Source organism: Haliotis asinina, chromosome 7 (genome assembly GCF_037392515.1).
Source record: "Haliotis asinina isolate JCU_RB_2024 chromosome 7, JCU_Hal_asi_v2, whole genome shotgun sequence".
Taxonomy (NCBI): Eukaryota; Metazoa; Mollusca; class Gastropoda; order Lepetellida; family Haliotidae; genus Haliotis; species Haliotis asinina.
Genome location: NC_090286.1, coordinates 58,383,283 through 58,410,911, shown reverse-complemented (window position 1 = coordinate 58,410,911; position 27,629 = coordinate 58,383,283). Strand labels below are relative to the sequence as shown.

The 27,629-nt window shown below is 38.5% G+C and overlaps 1 protein-coding gene across 1 annotated transcript in view; it reads left to right on the top strand.

Annotated features, from left to right (window-relative positions):
- Window positions 1–5,846: 5,846 nt before the first annotated feature.
- LOC137291379 (zinc finger protein GLIS3-like) overlaps window positions 5,847–27,629 on the top strand; it is a 68,253-nt gene continuing 46,470 nt past the window's right edge. Inside the window, exons 1-2 of the mRNA XM_067822699.1 lie at window positions 5,847–5,975; window positions 25,707–26,050. Coding sequence (XP_067678800.1) covers window positions 25,711–26,050 — 340 coding nt within the window. The 5' untranslated portion in view covers window positions 5,847–5,975; window positions 25,707–25,710. The remainder of the gene's footprint in view (window positions 5,976–25,706; window positions 26,051–27,629) is intronic.

Below are 27,629 nucleotides of genomic sequence, written 5' to 3'. Positions count from 1 at the left end.
CTCACTGATTTAGTCCCCAAAAGCGGGCTTTATCAATGATAGAGATGACATCCCCCTGAGATGAAATGTACTGATGCGTTCTTGCTGACCACTTCATATCAAAGTGCAGAGGACGACAGTGTCGTGAAGGGTATAGTAAGCCAGACCTCTAGTTCATTTTTTTGTTCTTCGTATGTCCACCATGGAGGCAGGTACGCTTACCGGAAATGAATAAAAAATGAGACATTTTAAAAATGATTTTTTTCCGTTTGGTAGAGTCAAGCAACTAAATTGCAAGTCATCTTGCATATTTTTGTATTGTAGAAACCCAAATAAATAGGCCTGTGTGCCTGCTTGAACGGCCTACATAACACAGAGGTTAGTGGCTTTGCGGATGGAGCGGTCTGATTGCTGTGAAGGTTCCTACACCATGTCTGTTGACACCCATTACCGCAATGAAAGTGTCATAAACCCCATCCATCATCAGTGCACATGCGTCCCCTGGTAGCTCACTGGCGCAACCGAATAGACACATTAAAGAGTAAATACCTCACATCCAACGTAGTCAAGAATATTAAAAATTGTTGTGTTTCATGTTTTATTGAAATAAATTATTCTTAAGGCAACGAAGTGTAGAGAGCTGTGCAGCCGCCGAGGCCAGATCAAGCACCGTGTTTTGATGTCATCTCCTCTCTTGCACCAAAGAGCTGCTTGTCTTCAGATCGATCAGTGAATTATTATCACATCCGATTTCATCCACAAGACCTCCTAATAGTTCTCGTCACGCCACACATGCCCAAGGTCTCGACGCTTCATAACCGCCACTCACTCTCTTCATCGAATCCGCGTCGTAGTTCTGGCTTAGCAGCAGTTGATCGTACTGATTGATGTACCCGTAATGATTATACCCCACTTGTACCGATGATGGTATCGACGGTTGTACCCGACATCACTGTATCGGCAGTTATACCCGTAATGACTGTACGTACAGTTGTACCGGTAATGCTTATACCGACAGTTGTACCCCTAATGACTGTTCCGACAGTTGTACCCCTAATGACTGTTCCGACAGTTGTACCCCTAATGACTGTTCCGACAGTTGTACCCCTATATAACGATGTAGCGACAGCTGTATCCGTAATTATTGTGAAGACAGTTTTATCCGTAATGACTGTTCCGACAGTTGTACCCGTAATGACTGTACGGACAGTTGTACCCCTAATGACTGTTCCGACAGTTGTACCCCTATATAACGATGTAGCGACAGCTGTATCCGTAATTATTGTGAAGACAGTTTTATCCGTAATGACTGTTCCGACAGTTGTACCCGTAATGACTGTACGGACAGTTGTGCCCGTAATGACTGTACCGGCAGTTTTACCCGTAATGACTGTACCGACAGTTTTACCCGTAATGACAGTTTTACCTGTAATGCCTGTACCGACAGTTGTACCCGTAATGAATACACCGACAGCTAAACCAGTAATGACTGTACAGACAAATGGACTGGTAATGACTGTACTGACAGTTCCATCCGTAATGACTGTACCGACAGTTGTATCCGTAATGACAGTACCGACAAATCGACTGGTAATGACTGTACTGACAGATGTGCCCGTAATGACTGTACCGACAGTTGTGCCCGTAATGACTGTACCGACAGTTGTGCCCTTAATGGCTGTACCGACAGTTGTGCCCGTAATGGCTGTACCGACAGTTGTGCCCGTAATGGCTTTACCGACAGATGCATCCGTAAGTTTGCAACGACAAACTGAAACATTTGTAACAAAATCAAGGCATGTGATATGTTGTTCTGTTCTTTTATACATACGTTTACAGTGTACAGTATGTGAGCAGTAGGGAGACTGTGTAGTTTGGATTAAATGGATTCCTTACGAAGTGGCAAAATGACAGCATTCTGTATTCCAATGTATCATGGACAATGGTTCCAGTTAAGTCATCTATATCTCCACCGAGAAACAATGACAGCATATCATCGCTGTTAAACATATCTATTGCCACATATATCTCAACATGAAGTCTAACGAAGACAAGAGTTTTTATGGATGACAACCTCTTTATTGTGAGGAGTCACGACGTTTCGAAGTATGTTATTACATCTACATCAGGTGAATGAAACGATGGAGTACAGTCAGCTGTATATGTACATGTAGAAACAACAACAGTTTGGCGTGGCTGATGTGGTAACAGTTGCTTCATGTAATATGTGGGAGTTATTGGTAGTAAGTACAGGGACGAAGTGGGCAGCAATGATAATGAAATTATCCCAATATTATCCCAAAGTTGTTAACATTGGGATAATTTCATTATCATTGCCGCCACTGTTACCACATCAGCCACGCCGGGATTAACACTCCCTGGCTTCCCTTCAGTCCATTATACCCCGCCCTTTCTGGCTTCCTAGTGTTTTACCTTCCACTCCTGGAGTGGATGGATGTGGAGAACATCATTAAGGATGTGCATTTGCAAATGTGTGTGAATTTTACAGTGTGAGAGATGCGGTCTCCGTGCTTGTCTCTCTCTCCAAATTCGCTGTTCATTTTCCTGGAGACGTCTGATTATCATAGACCGAGAAGCTGATTCAGGTGGGAATGAATAGCGGTAAATACATTCCGTAATATAATGGTCTAAGTGATGTTTTAGGCTACATATGCTTATAAAAATAACTAATGACCGTGCCTTGTTCCAAATGAGTGAGTGAGTGAGTGAGTGTAGTTTTACGTCGCACTTAGCAATATTCCAGCTATATGGCGACGGTCTGTAAATAATCGAGTCTGGACCAGACAATCCAGTGATCAACAACATGAGCATCGATCTGCGCAATGGGGAACCGATGACATGTGTCAACCAAGTCAGCGAGTCTGACCACTCGATCCCGTTAGTCGCCTCTTACGACAAGCATAGTCACCTTTTATGGCAAGCATGGGTTGCTGAAGGCCTATTCTACCCCGGGACCTTCACGGGTCGCCTTGTTCCAAAACTTTATTTTTCCTACTTTTACTGAAAATTACCAAATATTTTCGAACTCAGTCCAGTCGCGGTGGCTGAGCGGGATAGGCGACTGACTTTGTGTGCTGGCGATTAGGTGCCTGACTCTGAGGGTGCTGGTTCGAATCCCGGATGGGACTCAACCCAAAATGTACTAGACTTTGTACTTTACGACGAAAGTGAAATCCCAAAATATGACATGTGTTGCATTTGACCACTTTCTAAATGGCAATGTGTAATGAATTTCGAATTCGTATTTGTCTGTCACTGTAATTTGTGTGCCTTGCATTGATTGTAGTATAGTATAGGCTGTCACACATCTAACACACATAGCACAAAGTGTAACATGTGAATTTAGTTCATTCTTGCCTACTTCATCATATAGAAGCCCCTTGTGTACTTGTAGGAAACAGAGATCAAGTCTGACCATTGTATGAGTAGGGTTGAATTAACAGACTCCGAAAACATACCTTGCCGTCCCACTCGTTATTCAAAGTTTGACCTAAGTGTTCTTTTCCCTCATTAATACTTGTGCGTTATACAAATTAGGTCAATCGTGTGATTCGTATGTAGATAGTATTAATACAACTGTGTCACCATACAGATTGATGTCCAATCTCAATCAGTTGACCGCCATCTCGAATTGCTTTTGTGCGTCAGGACTGCAAGCGTATCTTCACATGTACGACGGATACAGTTAAGGCTGTATATGTCCGTCTCGTTGTGTGTACGTCACTCTGTAAGTCCGTAATGCCGACGTAGATCCCGTCTAAGTCGTCCCACCTGCACCTGGAACTTTCAGATAAACTTACTGATATACACTATGATATAAAACGGGTAATTTAGTACATTTATAGCCCCACGACACACATACAATGTTTTCTTATCGCGAGGTAGGTATATATACATACAACGTTATCGATCGAATTCCAATACCAATCGATCAAAAGTGAACGCCGAACACCAAGCCGCCGAAGCGCCTGCGTCACGCGCTAGTTAGACTGGTGCCAGGCTTTGTTTTCTTTTTCAACCCCCGAGATACATAGCGTTCTCTTAGAGTTCCGATTGCATGGAAACCTGCGAAAGATATTTTATAACCTTTTTAATACAGTATTTGATTATGTCTTTGGGGTTACCGCTAGATTGTGTTATCGATTTATGGTTATGCGAGCCGTTTATTACAATTTATTATGATAAAATAGGTGCTGATCCTCTCTTATGGCGCTGTGACAGGCAATGTTGGAGCGGCCAGCGGGGATCAACACGAGCTCCACACACGGGCCCGGGAGAGCATGTACACCAACAGGCCATTATGAAACAAAATAAAATAAATGAGTTGCACCAACTATGTATATGTACGGACTCTCAGACATATTTTCCTGGAAATTTAAGAATTCTTTGGCTGCTAGCATTTAACTAAAGGGCGTTTGACTCTTTTAAAGTACTGTTCTGATTAGATCTCATGGCAATTTTATTTTGTCCATTTTAACGGATTTAAGATATTTGTTTGCGACATGGGTGTTATTTTTGTATTATATGATTCATGACAACACATCGTTCTGGAAGGAAATGAAAAACGAACAAGGCCAAATGTACCCTATCAGAGAATGATCTGTTTGGGGATATCTACTTTTTACTATTGACCACAGCCATAAAGCTAGAAACTTGCTGAGTTTGGCGTTAAACAGCAAACAAGAAAACAAAACAAAAATCAGTTGTTGAAAGCATGGGTGGTGATTTTGTTTACACTCGTCCATACTTGAATAAGAGGCACGAGTAACCCGGCCCGTTATGAATGATAATTCAGATACATGTTTTATCAGGCGCTCAATACCGTTCCTCCATGGCATCTGTAACTGTCTCCAACGCTACGTCACTGTCTCCGACCATGCTCGCGTTTGTGTGTTAACAGTTATCGTTACAAACTGTTATATTGACGTCTTTATGACTGGGTTTTCGCGGAGTTCTGCGTAAAACTGGGTTTTGTAGTCCACCACTGTTAAGAAAGGCGTTTGTCATGGCAACTGAATGGAACTTGTATCGCGAAGGTGAATATATTCTAAACTCACTCTAAGAGGTTCTTTGATGGGAAGTTTAGAAGTTGAGTTGATGAGGAATGGTGACATTTAATAAGGATATACCGTTTCTTGTATTCTGTGAAAGACGACGTTCCGGACTTCTTTGCAAAATTTAGAATCAACGTCGAAACGTCACCTTTCACAAAATACAATAACTTCTCTGAGTGGCATTTTAGATGTTGGGAAGTACGATATTGAACATAACAAGTTGTAGATCCATAAAAATTGTCATCATTCTTCTCTCTAATTAGGTACTCTATACAACAGTACAAGGTTACATTCTCAAGGTGGTGACTTTCAGTGACCCTGAGTGGGACCATGGTCATGTTATGTTAGATTTTTCACACTTTGGTCATATTATCATTAGACATTTATACATGATTATCATTCGAGCGGCATCAGAACGTTATTTTCCTACTGATTGAGAAAATGGGATCTCAGATCTAATTTCTGAAGTGAAAGAATATCACGTATAGTGTAAAACTGGTTATTCTTTCCATTTACGTTTCCGCTTCACAAGAAGGTAATTTCCCCCAGGATCGGAGAGATTAAACGTTGTATATTAGACCCGGGAGATTATATATGCATAAACTACCAAAACATACAACTTGATACAAAAACTTTTATCGGCTTATGAGCTTTAATAATTGAAAACATAAGACGCGTGCAGATGAGCACAGTGAATCAGGGGATCGGGGATCTACCTGTGCACACCTGACGGCCTAAAGTTGATACGGACTATAGGTAGAAGTCGCCATGTTCCTTGAAGCACACAGCGCCATCTCGCGGTATCTACCGTGTAGTGGCGGACGCCAGAGCTTGGTTACTTCCCGGTGCTCAAACTAACGGATAGCAATTCGCCAATCACGTCAACATGTGAGGACGCCACCCGGACTATACAAATTAGTGGTAAGAGTGTTGTCCATTGTCATAGGGTAGATTCTGTTATTTTGTTCTGGAGTTTAATTACCTAAGTTGGCATGTTCGATGGCAGGTGCCTCACGGCCTGACGTCTGCTAGCACAGCTCACTGTAATGACTAACTCACTTGTTTCTCAGCTTTCGTAAGGTATTCGTTAAAGTCTGCTAAAATTGGCACCACCTTCTGCTTGTAAAGCAGTGATTGTCAGAACAACGTTGGCACCGACAGTCAATGTTCTGTAACAAGTCTTAAGATGAGGGTAGCGGAGGGAGGGTTGAATGTTGGAGGGGTCAGCTCTGAGACTGAGGGAACGATATCTGTTTATGTGTGGTGTCATTGAATGTTCAACGCCGTGGACCTTATTTTTATTGAGAAGGTAATTAATAATAATAATTTAATAATGAATCATAACGACAATAGAAGCGGTCTTTTTACAACAGTTTGTTGATTGTATGTCTTTGTATGATACCTAATGGGTGTCATTGTGCAATACGCACCTGGACGTAACTGACATTGCTCATATATTTCTTGACTGAATAGTTCTGTCCCACTCACACTCATTGTCACACATCCTTGATTAAATTACTTGACATGTGATTTTCAAACTTGTTTGATCATCCTAGTTTGTTGCTATTACGTTAAATTAAGCTAAATATCTCCTGCAACTAGAACAATAGAAATGTATAGCCAGGGTATAATTCATCATATTGCTTAACACTATTCACAGTGTTGACAAATGAAACTGTGAAAGCTTAAATACAGTTGAGGAGTTATACAATGTTGCCAGTCTATTGTGTAGGAGACACAGCGTATCATTCATTACATGGCATAAATAAACATGTTGTGTTTATGTTTAGATATTGCATCAGAAGTGTAAATGTTTGTCTTTCTTCAGATGTTATTTCAGTATCTCTGGCAACTTTAAGGAGACTACATTGCCAGGTTGATGTTACATTTTCTAGTCTCATCAGTCAGTTTTTTATTAAAGAGCAATCAGTTTCCTAATAGACGTATTCAGGTAGCGTGATTGTCGACAAAAAAACATAACTTTTTCCTGGAAGTTTGGTCACGATAACCAGAGAAGTGGTTAGCAATTCATGTGATTGTTGATTAAAGGAAATAATAGCCTCATCGTCAGGGATGATCATTGATTTTCACATTTGTTGTTTAATATTCCAAGGAGAAACGTGTTGATTCATCACATTGATATGTTGATAGATTGATTTTAACTGCAATTGTCAGGGGATATATGGTATTGATTTGCAGATAGAAAAACACAGGAAGTTGTTTAAGAATACACTCCATTAAAGTTTCATGTGATCCAAACATTTGTCATAATAGATGATGGAATAATTACAATGTGATAATAAGTGTTAATATTTACATAATACTGGATAGTAACAAAACATAAGTAAAAACAATGTATAACGTGAGTTATGAATGTTTCATTAAAACATTTCAGTAATCTGAAGCAAGGTGAATCTAATATTTTTCACTGTTTTATTGATTTCTATTTCTGTGGAAAATGATTAAGGCATTCTGTTGAGATCTGCAAGTGATCTTGAAGCCTAAGTAGGTTTTGAATTATAAGGGACATTTGAAGACACAGTGCTTGTATAGAGTATATAAGGGGCAAAGATGTTATATGTCAATTACACATCATGTTAATGCTATAACAATGTATGTGTATAACAACTATTTGTGTGACACAGACAATATATTGGTGTAATGTATGAACCTTATTTGTATATTCTGAAGATGCTATATTGATTATATAGGCAGTAAATGGATATAAAATGTAGACAATATGTAGGTATAACATATGGCTCAATATTTATTAAACACAGAGCCTAAAAACTGCACAACACATAGATTATTCTGGTATCAAAAGTAAAACAAAATAATAAGTAGTTTTGTATTCAAGCTGTATCTGAAAGTTAGGGGTGTTTTCAACATTACTTTGTACGATAAAAGTTGGTACGTACAGGTGTAGTATGTACAGTTAATGTTAATATGTATGGGTCAATGCATATCATTAAAGTTTATAAACACTGGGTTGTAATAAAGACATGATTGATATGTACCATTTTTTTCAGATTTACATTTTTAATATGTTTGGTTTGATATTACATACACACACTTAACATATTGCATTATACTTTGGATAAACACTGGGTTGTTACATGATAAACTCGTATTTGATGTGTAACGCTATTGTTGATATATACAGGGTTAATATGTTAGGTTAAATTTTACATCCACACGGTTAACGTGTACCATTAGTGTGCATATACATGTATATGCACATGGATGATAATTATGACATTAGAGGTCAGCAATGCTTGGTTGTCAGCTGTCTGTGACAGGAAGGCATAGTCCAGTGACTGTGTGTTGGTAATCTGTCCACCACATTTATGTCCTTTTCCAGAGATAATTTCCAGTTCTTGTGCATACCTGTCATGCCATACCTGAAGCATTTAGGTGTAGTGAGATAGCAATAAATGAGTGCTAGCACATGCATATGAATTTGAGGATCAGGTTCATCCATGCTTGGGTCAATCTCATTATTTCCTTGATTCCCAGAGAAGTGTGCTACTGTCAAGGGTAAGAATGGAGTTTACAGCACAGGCTGAGAGTCTGTAACTCATATGACTTTGTGACTCACTGAGGTATAATTTCAGGGAGCTTTAGTGGGAGAGTAGGTGTTTCATACCAAGGCCACAACAGGTAGAATATAGCACCCACATTTTAGTCTTGTGTTTGCTATTTACTGTTACATTAATGCATAACTGAAGATCTGTCACTGCTATACGTTGTAGTACATTGTGCACAGTGATATAAGAAGGTGTGTCAAAATCATTGGTGTGTGTCGCATCACATGTGGAAACATAGCATAACATGTCATGTCACACCCCAGGTAGATACTGACATCATCATATGGATTATACTGAAAATATTCCACTTCTGTATGTGATAAATGTATCGTATTCCAAATACCACCTGGCAATATCTATCGTATCGCACCAGTGCTTAAGACTATGTATAAATATACTAACTACTGGCACTGGAAGTACACTCAGAGTCAGGTAGTGGTTGGTGATTCTCAACTGGGCCAATGTAGAGCTTGATGAAGATATTATTAGGTTTTGTTTTTTGTGTGTTGCAGCAGTACACTTCTTTTGTGAACATTTAGTCATCTGCTGTTGATGGCTGCAACAGGTACCTCAAGTCATGTTGATGGTCTTCTCTTTGCTATAGAGATGGGAAGTTCTCACATACTGACATGCCAGTCAATACTGCAAGAACATTTGACAAATCATTTAATGTGATTCACATAATACTGTAACCTATATGATCTGGACAGAAGATTGTATCTAAACTGCAGAGTTGATGTTGAGTTCCTGTTACCAACACTTTCAGACCTTATGTTTTGAATTCTACTGTCTTCATATTTGGGTAAGGTGTAACATTTACATTCACCTGTTTCTTGGTAAATGTTTTACTCTCAGATATTTTTCAGTTACTTACATTTTAGCTAGAATGTTGCTAAATTGCTTCATGTCTTGCACTTTAGTAAGTTGGTTATACTCTAATTCGAGAGATGTGTTCTGTTATTGAAAGTAAATGCATCCATTCTTTCCAGAGTGAATGTGTGAGTTGGGCTGACATATGCCCCCTCACAGGGCTCCAGATAAGGGCCGTATCAGTGCATGTATGGATAAAAAATGTGCACAATATGGTAGGAAAAAATCAGAAAACGTAGCAGATATGCACCACAGTAATGGTGTACGGTCCTAGAATCATTTACATCTGTATTTATCTGAAAAAGTATTGCTTTATTTTTTATATTGACCTGTTTACACAAGAGAAACAAATTTGTGGTGCATATATGAAACGAAACACAAGATTACTTACATGCCATTAAATTCTATTCAGTACTCTAACTTTTCCAAGTACTCCTGCATTGAAAAAATCAGGCGTACATGCTCCTCATGTTGAAAAATTATCTGGAGCCCTGACCTCACACAGAAATATACAGGATGTCATTTCAAACACTGGTGATGTCACACAAACAATTATTGGGACATCAAAGATTGAGTTGATGTTCATGTGAAGCCTTGTTTTGCTTCTTGTCTGCTATACTGTCTGTTTTTTCCCAATATTTGCTGATACAAACATGTTGTTTTTCACAGTATCAACTGGATATGTATTCACAAGGTATAATATATTCATTGGTAAGAAAAAGCATTTGCCCATATTAACTGCACATAACATAATCGAACATAGCCTTTCATGAAAGTTATCAGATATGTTGATACGCATGATAAACAGATTTTGTTCTTTTCAGCACTTTAGAATAGTGACATAATCATTTCAAAAGAGCTGATTTTGTTTAGAATTCTACTATTTGAATATATTCATGGTCTTTTCTTTGCAACTGTTAGTAACAAAATTTTAGAAATATTGAAAATATGCATCATTGTCAAATCTTGCTCTTGAGAGATTGTTTCCTTGAACTCACTTCAAAGATTTGGTGCCTTGGGCTTGCTTGTCTGTAGAACAAATGTCATATCTCACAGCAGCTAGTGCTATATTCTTTGCACTAAAGAACAAGATTCCACTGAGAAGTCAGGATAAATTAATACTGAAAGTTAGAAAACAATTCTCAGCAATTAGTGTCATGACTTCCACAAACAAGCCTGTTTATTTACATACAAGGATATGACATTTGGATTATCATTGTAAGTTCCTTGGAATGAAATATGGATCATTGTTTATCTATGCTGTATGTAAAGCATTATGATCTGTGCCATGTATGATACGTGTCGTATTACATCCTTGTCTGGGATTGTTGTGATATGAGGACTTATCCCCGGCTTATAGGTGTGTAGCTGCATGACGGGTCAGTCCCAGGGATAGGAGCTACTTCAGCAGGGGATTTAACAGGCTGGAAGCATAGCGGCACCTGATTTTTGACATCTTCTTATTGGCTATGTAAATCTGATTATTGGCACTCCATTGCAACAGAGGAACCTGTGAGAAGTGGGATAAACTCCGCTAACACCATGCACAGATGAGAATGTGTCGTAAAAATAGACCTTCAAATGGATGTGTTTGCATTCTTATATATCTGTGCATTACACTTTCTAATATTTAGTTTCACAGATGTATTGTTTCACAGAGGAAAAGACTGATTTGTTATGTTGGCATTTCAGTGACATTAAGACAGTTTGTTTTAGCATTTTTAAAGAAAAGTATACACTTAGTTTATCAAAGAAAGGGACATTCTGTGGCTTATTAAGTGCTCTTTTGGAATAAGTTATTTGGTCCTAAATTTTGTTAAAGGAGGTTTCAAAAAGAATTTAACACTATTCATTCCAGACTACACTATCAATATTTTAATTAAGAACATTTGTGAAATAATGTACTGACATCAGTCTTCTCTACACAGGGCATATGTTTTCAGTTTCAGACAGATCTTTTTACACGTTAAGTGACCCTATTTGTTACAAGCTACCAAACCATAAAGTCAGATAAAACATTTAATTCCTTAAGTTCTAGAACTTACTCCCTCACCTCAGAAATTCATTTTTCTGAAAATGTAGCATAATGTGGCCTCTTTTGTCATGCATTCTTGAGTTTTGGCCTGTTTTTTTTAGGTTTGTGAACTGAAGTGTGTTTACTAGGAGCTGACAATCATTTGTACAGTTTCCATCTGTCATTCTTTGGCACTGGGTGGGATTACCACCATTGTGGGCAAAGATAAAACCTGACATTATGTGAAAAAAAAAAGTTGACTGTTTGAATTGAATTTTGCATTGCTTTTAGCAATATTCCAACAATATCATGACCGGAGACATCAGAAATGGGCTTTACACATTGTATCCATGTGGAGAATCGGACCTGGATCTGGGCATGACAAGTGAAATTCAAGAAATCGGGAAAATGTATTCGAAGTTTAGTTTGTTAGATGGAAAACTTGGTATTCCAGAAAATGCCTCGTTCCCTGCACCACCAAACTTGAGAAATTAACATATTTATCCAATATCAAACACATTTAATGAACGAGAAAAACAACCATCTTGTTGAACTAGCTGTATGCTGTTTGCAAACTACTCATCCTGTAAGGGCTTAGAAAGGTTTTGTCAGTTCCTGTTACTGGTGACTGCTGAAGTGACTCACTGGTTACAAACTTTATGTAATCTTTAAAACAAAACTTTTAATGTCATCCAATTTTAGGATGCAGCAAATAAACATTTTACATGAAATCTGTTATTAGTGTTATCAATGGTTTGAGGCCTTCAATAAATACTTGTTAATGAAAAAGAAGAACTAATCTTGTTAAACATGGAACAGTTTGTTTTATACATTGTGTGTTGTACGTGTAGTTTGTGATATAATAGGACCGTCATGTCAGTCATGAAGACATTATTTAATTCAAGGATATGACTAGGGCTGAAACAATTCATTTCATTGAAAATGAAAACAGACTCCTTTGTTTCTATATTTGATAAGCATTTTTGTTATTTTAATTCTATATTTGAGTACCTATTTAAATTATTTCCACACAGCCAGAACATAATTTTGACTCCAACTCGAGTTGCTTAGAGCGCTGGAATAAGGCAAAACCTGGTTGGTTGACTCTGGGCTAATCATCCAGTGAGAATTGTTGTTAGTAGAAACTGCCAAGTTGACGATTGATTTCACTCCAAAAATGCCAACTCGGAGAGTTAAATTAAAAACTGATGTTTTTACTTAGAATCAAATTGAAAATGATTGAATTGAGGTCCAATATTGAAAATCAAATCAAGTTGTTGTCTGGGGGAATAGTTGCGGTCCTAGACATGACTATAAAATCTCCTGAAGAACAGGGACAAATGACCTGTTCTGGTAGTGGTTGGAGCATACACATTCATGTAAGTGTTGTTGGTAATGTTCAAAATCCACACACTTGGACATTTGTGGGTAGGACATGACCTTATATTGTATTTTCCAAGTCTCACAAGAATTCAGTCATAATATATCTTATAACTATCAGTTTGTGTTTTTACACAGCAGATTTTTTGCAATTAATGATACTAAATATCAATTTTAATCCTAGTTAATCCTAGGATCAAATAAATATACATTAAATAGAATCACCTGTTTGCATCTCTACTTAAAACCCATCTTTTTCAAGATAGTTTGAATATTTCTTATTTAGTGAAGTTGGTTATTGTTGTGTTTGTTTCACAAGACTAATGATACACCTGATTAGCAATCCCCTTTAACTTTGCACCCTTCTCTTCTCAACCGTGATCACATGTTCACCAAGTGACTATTTTTTCAAATTTTGTATTTTTTTTCACAATAGAAGATTCACAGTCTTGTAATCTCTGTATAATGTGAAGGTGATTATGCTGAATGAAAAATTCATTTCATTTCAGAAAGTCAATGATCTGTGTATTGTGTTTTGTTGTTGATAATGCAATGTCCTTATTTGATAGGAACAATGAGTTGATAAAAGTTTAAACATTGTGAGTATTATTTCATAGGGCCACGGGCCTGCGTTGCGGAAATGTCAATCTTGTGATTGTTTGCCAAGTCAATCCGGAATCCTCAGATAGTGGGAGATAGGAATATGTATGACGCAGGACAACAACGGAAATACTTGCTGTTTATCTTAATATACCCCCAGCATTACTTTTTTAGCATTTTCCTAAAATAATTATAGTTTTGTAATGTGTCTAAAAATATTCTAGAACAATGTAAATATTGATGAAGTAAAAGTCTGCATTTACTTAGGCTCCTTTTAAAGGATCAGTGTTCTGAATTTAAGGAATAAGTCAAGAGTCATATTTTAGGATTTGAATAAAATGTATGTCCTATCTGTTAAAATTAGGTAAGAATCAATTACCTTTTCCATATTTGAACAAAACGACAGTAGTTGCTGTCATGGTCTAATTGTGTTCTTCATCAAAGAACATAATCAGTATTGCCTGGAAAAGTAGCAGTCTCCAACTCCCTCGTCTGATGGTGAATAGTGCATTCATTAGGCAGTAATTGTGAACAATAAGTCATCACCTAACTATCAGTTTGGAAAGAAGAATATTTGAACTCAGAATATATGTTTCTGTTTATGACTTAAGGTCTTTACAAATTTTTTGCCAAATTTTCAAGAAAATTCTTTCCTGTAAGATTCTTTATCTAGAGTGAGAATCTTAATGAGTCATCAGTGAAAACACAAAGTAAAAACACTGAAACCGTAGGAGCACAGTAATTGTGTTGCTCTCATGTCTTTGTTTTCAACCTTCATTACTAAATATCTTTCAGCACTGGAATCAGCAGTAAGCACGGAATGCATATTTTCCTCCTGTAATTATTTCGTATTTCCATAAGGTATTCTGAGGAAATAGTTTTATATACCTCTAAGCAGTGTTTTGCCATTAAATGGAAAGAAGTGCAGCCATCATTACAACAAAGATAAGTCTTTAAATGGATGACTGAATTCTGAATTGTTATTGGTGGCCCTGTGGACTTCTATAAGATTTTTATCCCCCCGGTGTGTAACGTAGGGATATAGTTGACGCCTCGTGTGTCCGTCTGTCCGTCCGTAATCATTTTATTTCCAGAGCATTACTCAGAAACCGTTCAATATTTTTAGACCATTCTTGGAACATTTTGGTGTTAGTCTAATGGTGGGGTGGGCTTCGTTTCAAGAGCAGAACTCTAAAACCATTCAATATTTTTCTGCAGAATCTGATAGGTATATCAATCAGAACCTAAAGGGGTGTCTTTTGCTCTTTACAGGTTTTTGTGATTTATCATTTTCCCAGTTTCCATGGAAATATTTTGGACATAGTCTCAAAATGGAGGGATGGGCTTCGTTTCCGGAGCAGAACTCAAAATCTGTTCTTTATTTTTCTGCAGAACTTGGTAGATATACCAGTCAGAAGCTAAAACGGTGCCTTTTGCTCTTTACAGGTTTTTGTGATTTCTTAGTTTCTCGGTTTCCATGGAAACAATTCAGACTCAAAAGTGAGAGGTGTGTTTCGTTTCCGGAGCACTTCTCAAAATGTTCCTAATATCTGTCACCAAAACTTGGCAGATATTTATGGCAGACCCCAAAGAGGTGCCTTTTGGTATTTACAGGTATTTGTGATTTATTATTTTCCGGGTTTCAATGGAAACGTTTTGGACTTCGTTTCTGGAGCACAACTCAAAAACATCTAAATATCTTTCTGCAAAACTTGGCAGATATGTAGGGGAGACCCTAAAGTGGTGCCTTTTGCTATTTACAAATTTTTGTGATTTATCATTTTCCCAGTGTCCATGGAAACGATTCTGACTTAACTCTCAAAATGGAGGGAGGGGCTTCGTTTCCGGAGCACAACTCGAAAACTATTCAGTATCTTACAGCAAAACTTGGCAGATATTTGATTTGAGGCAGACTACAAAGTGGTGTCTTTTGCTATTTTCAGTGTTTTTGCATTTTTCTTTTTCCTGGTTTCCATGGAAACAATTCTGACTTTGTCGCAAAATGGAGGGAAAGGCTTTGTTTCCAGAGAAAAACATTTGATATCTTTCAACAGATCTTGGCAGATATAGGAGACAGATCTTGAAGTGGTGCCTTTTGCTGTTTACAGATATATGGCATTTATAATTATCATGACTTCTATGGAAACGATTCAAACTTAATCTAAGAAAACATGAAGTAACTGTCAGATGATTTGTCCTTTCAAATATGTAGGGGCCAGTGGGATATGTCATCTTCTGATGACTCTTGTTGAAATAGTGATAAAGACTGAACAGACTTAGATCTGAAGATTGATTCTTCCTGACATTACTGTTTCTGCTGCAGGTAAAGATGGATTTGTTCCATATTTCTTTAATAGCAACATGTAGACATGTTTGATGTTTGAGAGATCATGTCAGTGAACAAGCTGGAAACGAGCTCACTTGCATCAAGTCATGAAAGGTGTATCGTAGTCAAGGAAACTTATTCAATATTTCTTCATGAGTGTATAACATGTTGAAGATTCTCATACTCATGGAATTGTTCTTGGGCTTAAGAAAAAATGGTTGTACAATCCTTCAGTGCTTCTCAGTAAAACACCCGAACCATGTCATCTCAATGACAATGTCTAAGGTGAGTGACCGACCGACCGACCGGCTGGTCATCCAAAACTGTTATGTTGTCTTGCCTTTGGAGGAGGATCCAACAAGGGTAATATGAGCTTATTAGTCTGTCAGTCACAGGCCTCAGCTGGACATGGACAGTGCTATGTTTACATCACGACAAAACACCCAGTACCACAAGTCATCCCTTCAGGATATTCTCAAGCTTTATGGGTTGATTTAGACATCTTAACTCTTCACAGTGTGGTTTCTGATGGCCCTGCTTACATTGCTGTTATATGTATCATCCACATGCTATCAGGTGTTTAATTGTTAGGACAGACTATTAACCTTTGCTTGGGATAAGAATATTATGTTGTCTCACCTCAAGGTGCCCTGGTTACTGGTACGAAACTTGACTGGATTTACTCTCACAGTTCAAAGGTCTTTGAAACTACATGGCTGGCAGGCTTAACGTTTCGGCTTGTTGTCTTAATCCTGGTTATTTTCTGTTTTGTAGTTAGAAATACATTTGGATTTATGTGAAAAAGAAGAAATCAGTTTCATGTGTTTTTATTTGCATGTTTTGCATTTTTCTTAAATAGTTATGTTTAAGAGGAAAATCATTTGTTGTAATTGTGAGAGGTTTGGTAGTTAATATTCCTCTGTATTATTGACATAGATATTACACAAAAAGAAACCAGTAGGTGTGACTAGAACTCATATAAAAATCATTTCTAAGATACTTTGGTGTAAAAAGTAACATCATAAGACCATAGCAATGCTGATATGCCTTTAGTTGGATTATTATATGTGCGATATTATCAGGTTATGTAGAAACATAGGTATTGTGAATGTTTATCTCAGTGGCAGAACATTATCAGATTCATCTGACTCATGAAACGGCATGTATCTAATATTTCACTGATGATATCATTTAGAATCAGTTCCAACAGTTGGATGTATCATGAATATATCTAACGTCATCGTCTGTCATGACCCCAAATATCTCAGTTATTTTCCCAGTAGCAGGGTTCCCAGTAATCCTGTGAATGTTTGTAAGTTCAGTTCTGAGTGAACAATGATGGGTATATTTGTACATTTGTTGTGTTGTACTTTCCCAGTATTGCTTGGCAATGTGCCCAGGTCAGATTTAAACTCTTTTGACTTGTACAGGTTTAACAAATGGCATGTTGTGTCAGAGGCCGTTGAAGCGAAGAATAGGTAATAGTTTCCTACCCTGATCACTCAAGTTAATGCCCCTCCATTGTCTGAAGAGCTACACTAGACACGAGTATAGAGTATGTTTTAACAGATTGTCATGCCTACTTGCAATGCTAGCCCTTTTGCCTTGGTTGCATGCAAGGGTTCACCAATACATCAAAAGCATTCTTTGGATCATCAGGTCTATATACTGAATACATATATTCTGTCATGCTGGTTATGTGCCTATTATTTAGCTTTTGTTTTCCATTGATAAGGATTTGTAAAAAGATATTGGTGAACGACAGATGTGACGGTAATACAGACATTTAACACCCCTGTCTTCTGGGACTTGGCCAATAGCAGACAGATGAGGAGTGCAATTACCAGCTATGTTTTTTAAACATGGTATATTGTGTGTGGAATGTTCATGACAACAAGTGATTATCGTGAGTTTTTGGCATGATTGAAATCGTCCACATGATCTCTGTTTTCGGAGCAATCCTGCAAGTCATGCATATTTTGTTGACACCGGTGAAAGTGGTTGTTATTGCCACTGAAAGGGATCCTGGTAATTATTGTCTTTTGCATTGCATGCATGATTGACTGTGGCTGATTGCCATCACGACATGGTCACCTGTCTGCTGGAGGTACTTGCTTCCATCGGCTCATCACCGTTTTCATGGAAATGGTAAGCGGACAGGTGTACATAAAAGAAATAAATTAACCACAAAACATTCTGAGTGTGTAAATTCAGGATTTGGGGATAAAAGGAAAAATCACAGTTAAAAATATTCAAATATTAACTGGGATCTGTTCTGACCTGATGAATAAAGATACTTTACCAACAATCATTTGATCATAGTTACTCTTCTCTATTTATTTTATTCTGTTCCTTGGTAACTGAAACTTTTTGACTTGCATAACATCAACATCGAGGACTTTAGTAGAGTGGATTGTATGTCAGTCAGAGTGGAAGATTTCAGCTTAACACTGCTTTAAACTGCACTGCAGTTTCATCATTGTTGTCTTGCCTTCATGTAAAATACTTTAATTTCATTGGTCAGTGACGCTTTAACAAATTTCTGTGAGACAACTGGAAAAAATATTACCCAATGCCATGGTAACCTCCAAACCTTTCACCGAGAAGCTGTATCACAAGCAGTCGTATGACACAGTAATATGATGCATGCAGTGCCCATAGTCCAATAACCGTTTGACTAACTGTTTTTGAGACCACTATGTACACATTTATTTCACTGACTTTCACTGCTTTATTTAACTATTTTATACACTGAATAGTTTGCAGACTCAACTCAAACACAATTAACCATTTTCATAGCAGTTTTAAGTTTGTCAGATTATGGTTCACTGATTTTACAAATCCAGTTGGGAGGCAGACTCCATTTTCTTCACATGTCGATAGCAGTCTTCCAAATAAAATAAAATGATATTTTGTATATTTGACATGGTGGTAAGATTTTTATGTTGTATGCTTCTCCCTTGGGTAATACAGTATGATGCATGCCTGTTTGTGGTAGCGTTATCCCTCACCTATTGACTTAGAGAACACTGCTACAAATAGATGTACATGAGACTGTATTACCCTCAAGAAAAGCATACAACTTAAAATGTCTGTAGTTTGTTAAGCAAAACATTTAGGAGACAAGTCTTCAACATTTAAACTCTAGAAAAATCCAAGGATTAGAACAAAAGAAATCTGGACATGGTCATCACAAAGCAACTCCCAGCATGATGTGATGGCATGGATTAGAGGACACCATTGCAGCACGCAGGAAGGTCTTCTGAGTGTACAGTTGACATTCTGTATTGTGTGGTCCACAATGACGTGATACTGTGATAGCAGTAGTATAGATGACAGGTGTATAAACACCATGCCCTTACTCACTCCTTACACTTGGGGACACAAGTGTGTATTCCTGACAGGCAGCCATCTTGACTTAAATGTGTCTGATTTACTGCAGGAAGGAGTCGACAGTCAGGCATGTCTTGCACAAAAACAGAACATCTAGCACCCTGAAAGCTACCAATCTAGCAGTTGTCTGTCATTCTGGAGTGGAAGATTGACTTAGGACTGGGAAAGTGCTTTAAATCAATCTGAATGCTGATCTATGAGGTAGATTGACTGTACTGTGTGGCCAAGTGTGTTTTGCATTGTCGCATCTTTACAACTTTAGGTCAAGCTCATATGTGCAGGAATTATCTACTGGTTGGATGAGCCAGAAACAAACACTGTACTAACCAAAGCTTTGTAGCTGTACTGTTGTTTTCATAAAGAAACATCTTGTGTGACATGTTTACTTAAGGAGAATTGTTCGGACCTCAAATGATGATGCCAGCAGTAAAATAAGTATTGAGTAGGTCCTCCTGGCTTTACCATTTTTACGACCTGTGGTTAGAATATGGTCCTGGGTTAGAATATTGGCCTTCAGTAAGGCGACTAAGAAGATCAGTGGTCATGTTTGCTGATTTGGTGGCACAGATAGATGCTCATGCTGTTGAGCACTGGATTGTCTGGACCAGACTCAATTATTTACAGACTGCCACCATATAGCTGGAATATTGTGTGACATAAACTCACTCACTCACTCACTTTACCATGTCTTGATGTAGAATTTGTTGCTACATTTTTTAAAGTGAGTGAGTGAGTTTAGTTTTACACCGCACTCAGCAACATTCCAGCTATATGGCGGCGGTCTGTAAATAATCGAGTCTGGACCAGACAATCCAGTGATCAACAACATGAGCATCGATCTGTGTAAGTGGGAACCGATGACATGTGTCAACCAAGTCAGCGAGCCTGACCCCCCGATCCCGTTTGTCGCCTCTTACGACAAGCTGAGTCGCCTTTTATGGCAAGCATGGGTTGCTGAAGGCCTGTTCTACCGAGGGGACCTTCACGGGTCTCATTTTTTAAACAAATATTTAACTGAAATCCATTTACAGATGGCTTTAAGAGTGATTTTGAACAAAAAAAGCACCCAGATCACAAGTTATGATGTGTTTTTTTTCCTCTTGGTGAAGTAGTCAAGGACTGTGAAAAAAAGAAAATGAATTACTTTGGCCTGATGTGAAAGAGATAATTAATTTACAAGAAAACAAGAGCTTAAGTGCTCAACACCCTATTCGTCCAGGAGTTTAATATACTGTATTAAACATGTGATACCAAATGAATTGTTTGTTTTATATATCCGTACAAATTTAGTCCTCTGCTATGTATAAGTAGTAAAACTACAATGGCGGTCCCTTTTGAGATTCTCCTCCTGGACTATATGACAGTTTATCAAAGGTCCACAATTTACGCCACTTGTATCAAGTCTGAATCTAGAGAAATTCTGATTGGTTAAATACGTTCAGGTAATATGTAGGCCTGGGACCTGTACTGCAGGGACATGTAGGCCTGGGACCTGTACTGCAGGGACATGTAGGCCTGGGGCCTGTACTCCAAGGAAATGTGGGCCTGGGACCTGTACTCCAGGGACATGTGGGCCTGGGACCTGTACTCCAGGGACATGTAGGCCTGGGACGTGAACTCCAGGGACATGTAGGCCTGGGACGTGAACTCCAGGGACATGTAGACCTGGGACCTGTACTCCAAGGACATGTAGGCCTGGGATCTGTACTTCAGGGACATGTAGACCTGGGACCTGTACTCCTAGGACATGTAGGCCTGGGACCTGTACGCCAGGGACATGTAGACCTGAAACATGTACTCCAGGGACATGTTCTCCTAGGACACATACTCCAGGGACCTGTACTCAGGCACCTGTACATCACACTGTTCCTCTTATAGAAGACTTTCCACATGGATTGTGGAAGTCTACTCAGGAAACTAGTTCAGGAAATATTTGAACTAAATAAGGTTTCACTTCATTTACTTTCCTGTGAAAGTCCTTTGAGAAGATTGTACAGTATTGTGACTTAGTTGTACAGTGTTGTGACATGGTTGTACAGTGTTGTGTCAAGATTCTTCAGTATTGTGTCAAGATTTTACAGTATTGAGACAAAGTTGCGCAGTATTGTGACAAGGTTTTACAGTCCAGTGACAAGATGCGTGAGATTTTTTACAAGATTTTACACTATTGTGACAAGGAACTACAGCATTGTGACAAGGTTTTACAGTCCTGTGACAAGATTTTACAATATTGTGACAAGGCTTTACCATTCTATGGTACTGAACATTGTAAGTACCATATAATTATGGCATTACGGCTACTGTGAGACAAATGTACCATCCTGTGATTTTGCAGACTGCACAGAGTGTCATGTTCAATGAGGTCATTGTATGACGTGTTTTTGGATTACATGTTTGAGCCATCTGGAGTGACCTAACAGTAAGTTTCTTTTACCTATTGTTGGGTGGAATGACGTGCCCCATCACTATCAAAGAGAATGTGATGTGTCAGCAGCCATTGGCACTTACAGGTAGAGTATGTCCGTGCCATTAAAGTTTGATACACCATCAAAGATGGATTTTAATGACATGAAAGAATGGCTGGACATGATACAGCGCATTATCATTTCATCAGGCAATACATCAGGGTTAATTGCTTGGGTCTCTGTTGGTGCCCCTACCCTCAATTTGCTGTATGTAATGGGACTGTGTTGTATTCAGTTCAAATGTAAATTCCATTACAACTTCTTGTAAGTACTTTTGGATCAAACATAAACTTTTATCTGAGAATGAGTAAGCTTGAGTTTTTCTTCTTTGAAAGGCATCGCAGAAGTTGTATGGGTGAAGGAAAACTAAGTTCCATGGATAGTCAACCTCTTTATTGCAATTGGTACAACATTTCAGTGTAGGTACAAACACCGATACAGAAAAAATGTTTGTACCTACACTGAAACGTCGCACCCATTGCAGTAAAGACATTGACTATCCATAGAACTTGATTTTCCTTCAACCTTGAGTGTTTCACCATTATTCCAGTAGTATCATAGCTGTCAGTGGTGGACGTGTTAGTATGGTCAACAGGAGACATCTTATGTTGTCAATAGAGGATGTGAGAATACTGTCAAAACAGGATGTGAAAAAGTTGTCACCAGGAGACATGTGAATGTTGTCAAAAGAAGGTGTGTGAATGTTGTTCACAGGAGACATTTGTGAATGTTGTCGACAGGAGACATGTGAATGTTGTCAAAAGAAGGTGTGTGAATGTTGTTCACAGGAGACATTTGTGAATGTTGTCGACAGGAGACATGTGAATGTTGTCAAAAGAAGGTGTGTGAATGTTGTTCACAGGAGACATTTGTGAATGTTGTCGACAGGAGACATGTGAATGTTGTCAAAAGAAGTTGTGTGAATGTTGTTCACAGGAGTCTTTTGTGAATGTTGTCGACAGGAGACATGTGAATGTTGTCAAAATAATACATGGTTTTTTTTATTGTCAACAGCTAGGAGACATGTAAATGTTTGTGAGTGAATGAATTTAAACGTGAGCGTTTCATTGGTATTATTTTGGCCACATAGCAACAAGACATTGAATGTTATCACCAAGGACATGTACTGTTGATGACAGTATATTAATTATAGTTAACAGGATATAGGTAATGTTGACGTTGCGTATCTTATATCAACAAAGGATACCTAAATATGGCTGACAGAGACTATCCAGCATTTCCAGCAGGATTGCGTAATGGTCTTAGTAGAGGATATTTTATGTTGATTGTTATAATGTGTCCCATATTTGTTGAGTAAAGACTGTTACGTTGGTCAAACATGACTGCATCTGACTGCAACCTGAACGATGAAGAAAGTCTAGACATCTTAGATTAATATGCCATTCATTTGAGGCTGGTAGAACAAGTCATTCAGCTTTCTGAAAATAATGAAATATTAATTCATATGATTACTTTTTGAGTGCAAGCTTCTTGACCTTTAAAGTGAACTTGAGATAATATGATTTTCCTCGCCCTCAGAAAGAATCAATTAATATCTGACATTATCAAATTGATCATAGTGGATGGGGAGATCAATACCTTCTCCTCAGAGGAAATAAGTGGTGGAAGTCTCCAGCAGGTGCTCCAGGCTGTCCCAGAACCAGGTTGTGGCAGCAGGTGCCCTATATTTACCTTGTTCTAGATACTGATCACTGGAGGAGTCTCAAAATTTAGTTTCACTTGATGCTGATAGGTAGAGGAGCCCCAGTATGTAGCTTCTCCTTGATGCTGATTGGTAGAAGAGCTCCTCTATTTATCTTCTCCTTGATATGATTGGAGGAGGAACCCCACTGTTTAGCTTTTCCTTGGTGCAAACTAGTGCTATTTTACCAGGCAGACATTACACTACCATTTAATCGCCTATTTACTTCAACTTGTCTGATGGATGTCACTTTCATCTGTCACAACATGAGCACCAACAGCTGAGCTCCAGAGATCTGATAGATGTGACTTTCATTTATCACAACATGAACACCAACAGCTGAGCTCCAGAGATCTGATAGATGTGACTTTCATTTATCACAACATGAGCGCCAACAGCTGAGCTCCAGAGATCTGATAGATGTGACTTTCATTTATCACAACATGAGCGCCAACAGCTGAGCTCCAGAGATCTGATAGATGTGACTTTCATTTATCACAACATGAGCGCCAACAGCTGAGCTCCAGAGATCTGATAGATGTGACTTTTATTTGTCACAATATATGAACAGCTGTAGTGTTCGGCAAAATTTAACTATAGTCATGCCAGCACTTGTGGTACGGCTGTCCCAGATTTGTACTACTGAACCATGGCAGTGGGGCCTGTTATCTATATTCAGTCTTAACTGTTCCCTACCATCTTATCACCTATTTGCTTCAATCTGTATATTTTAATTGTCACAACAGCTGGGCTCCTGAGATCTGATGGTTTAGTCTTTCATCTGTTACAACATGAATGCCAACAGTTGGGCTCCAGAAATCTGATGGATGTAACTTTCACTTGTCACAACACGAATGCTAACAGCCAGGCTCCAGAGATCTGATGAATGTGTCTTTCGTCTGTCACAACATGAATGCCAACAGCTGGGCTCCAGAAATCTGATGGATGTAACTTTCACTTGTCACAACACGAATGCTAACAGCCAGGCTCCAGAGATCTGATGAATGTGTCTTTCGTCTGTCACAACATGAATGCCAACAGCTGGGCTCCAGAGATTGATGTGACTTGTATTTGTCACAATATTAACAGCTCTAGTGTTCTACAAGATTTGTCTAGTCATGCCAGCACATGTGGTACGGCTGTCCCAGATCTGTACTACTGAACCATGGCAGTGGGGCCTATTATCTATCTTCAGTCTTAACTGTTCCCTAAATACTGAATGTCAAACATTGATTAATATAACCAGGTCAGCAGGAGCTCAGGATCCAATTCAGTCAAATTTCTTTATCACCACTTGTGCATTGGCAACTGGGCAGTTGGCCTAGTTTCCCTTTACTACAAGCTATGATTGAGGTGTTTATACAAATGTTTAGGATGTTAAAAGCATTACACTGGCAAGGTCAGACCAGATGGTTCAGCCTGCACTGTGGGACGGGGTCTGTGTTGAGCAGGGGACAACCAACAGGCAATGATTTACCATGGAGTTAGTGAGTCATTGTCATCTGGAAATAGAATATTTTAAGCAGGATGTAGGACTAAAAACATATCATGTTAGTACTTCATTACAATGGTAACTTTTGATATTGCTGATAGCAGTAATTAGGTTATTTTCAATATTCAAATGGAATGCTTATGATGAAACAATCCTTATATAAAGATGAATGGTACATGTTCAAACAGGAAGAATGTAGCTGGAATCAGTGTCAGCACTATCAGTCAGATCAACTGGCACCCTTTCCTTCCTTTGTTGCATCTGCAGTACCTCCTTTACAATTTATAATTACCTGTGTTGCACCTGTAGTGAAACTCTCATACAACTTACCTGTGTTGCACCTGCAGTAAGTCTCTTGTACAACTTACCAGTGATGCACCTTCAGTAAGTCTCTTACACAATTTACCTGTGTTGCACCTGCAGTATGTCTCTTGTACAATTTACTTGTGTCACACCTGCAGAAAGACTTGTTTAATTTACCTTTGTTGCTCCTGAAGTATGTCTCACACAATTTACCTGTGTTGCACTTGCTGTAAGTCTCTTGTACAATTTAACATTTACTGTATCTGCAGTAGGCGTTTTGTACAATTTACTATTGCTGTATCTGCAGTAAGTCTCTTGCACAATTTACCTGTGTTGCTCCTGAAGTATGTCTCATACAATTTACCTGTGTTGCACCTGCTGTTAATCTCTGGAACAGTTTAGCTATGTTGCACCTGCAGTAAGTCTCTTGCTTAATTTAGCATCACTGTGCCTGTAGTGTGTCTCTTTATACCTTACCTGCATTGGGTCTCTTGTACATCTTCCATGTGTTGTGTTTTAGGATAATGAATGGACAAAACTCTCGAAAGCCAAGCAGCCAGAATGGACCGCCAACAAGTAAGGGCAACCGCATGGACATCCCAACTCTCCGTATCCAATCAGAGACTCCAGTTCCTCCAGCTTGCAACACACCGGGCCCTCCACAAACAAGCACACGCACTGCTGAAAAGGGACTACATTTTCCTGCCCTTAGTTCCTCACGCTCTTTAGTGAATGCAGGTAAACCCACACCTCGCCAAAATGGATTTGAACAGAAGTCAATATTTCCTACGTCGCGCACAAATGGGATCCAACACAGCCATATGGTCAGCCATAGTGGTTCCTTCAACAGGTCCAACAAGTCAGGTGAGCATGCTTGTTCTCTCATCACACACATCAAGAGCATCACAGGAGTGATACTCATCGTAAAAGTTCAAATGAAAATATGCTCCACTGACTTGCTACCAATACCAAAACTTTTAGAGGATTTTAGACATAGATAGCAGTACCAAAAGTGGTTCTGTAATATTTTCTCTTTTTGATCAAGCTTAAGGTGACTGCAACCAAATGATACGGAATGTACATAAAGTTGTATGCCTCATATTTACCACCAAGCAGTGTGTACTGCTCTGTATTCTACACCAATTCTACATGATCAGTGATGACCTGTGGAAATCAAGATCAGTAACCCATGCTTGTTGTAAGAGGCAATTAAAGGGATGAGACATGTTATCATATCCCATTTGGGTAGATCAGTGCTTATGCTGTTGGTTACTGGGTTGTTTTATCCAAACTCAGTTATTTACAGATTGCTGCCAAGTAACTGGAATATTGCTTAGTGTGGCGTAAAACTAAACTCACTCATTAACATAGACTTTAATCAGTGTCCATGACCACCCTACCCACTAATATTTACATGTCTTTACAACTCATTTGTATACACAACAGAGGAGAACGGTACATGTTTTTAAATCCTTGAAAAATAATCATGAATGATAATAAACTTAATGGTAGAGTCCTTTTCTTCTGACAGCCATTTGATTTGTGCAAGAACTTGTGTCTTCTTTGTGCACTTGGCAGGGATCAATATAGCATTGAGTGTGGTATTGATTGTATCGGATGAATGCCATTCATGCCGCAGCCTTGCCCATTCATTATATCATCATAGGTGTGGCTGAGACATTGAATGTGAACTGAACATTATTCACAGAACCATCAAGATTTACACTAAATCTTCACATTTAACATTCATGTGATTATTGGAGTGTTCAAGGTTCATCTAAGGTTTTTACCTTTTGTGTGTAGGTTTTCATTTGGGAAAAAATCTAGATTTGGCTATTTGTTTTGCATTGTAAAGATTTTATGAGATATTGATTCACTAGCTAATTGCAGCATAGAGGCCCATTGTGATACAAAGTTGGCTAAGATCCTGCAAGGCTTGTTTAGAAATGATACTGTTTTTGTGTTACAACCTTGAATTGTACAGCAAGGGATTACACAGTACTTTGTGATAAAATTAATGCTGTCATTCAACTCTGATACAGCTGTGATAGAGCAGAAATACTGCTGCCACAGAGCTTTGATGTTGCTGAGATATAGCTGTTGTACAGCTTTGATGTTGCTATGATACTGCTGTTATGATGCAGGTGAGATTTAACAGATATTGCTGTCACAGAGTTTTGATATTCCTGTGATATAGCTGTTACTCACCTGTGATATAGTTGTTATGCATCTTTGATGCAGCTGTGATATGTTATAAGAGATGTTGCTGTCACAGAGTTTTGGTATTCCTGTGATATAGCTGTTATACACCTGTGATATAGCTGTTATGCAACTGTGATGCAGCTGTGATATGTTATAAGATACGTTGCTGTCACAGAGTTTTGGTTTTCCTGTGATATAGATGTTATAAACCTGTGATATAGTTGTTATGCATCTGTGATGC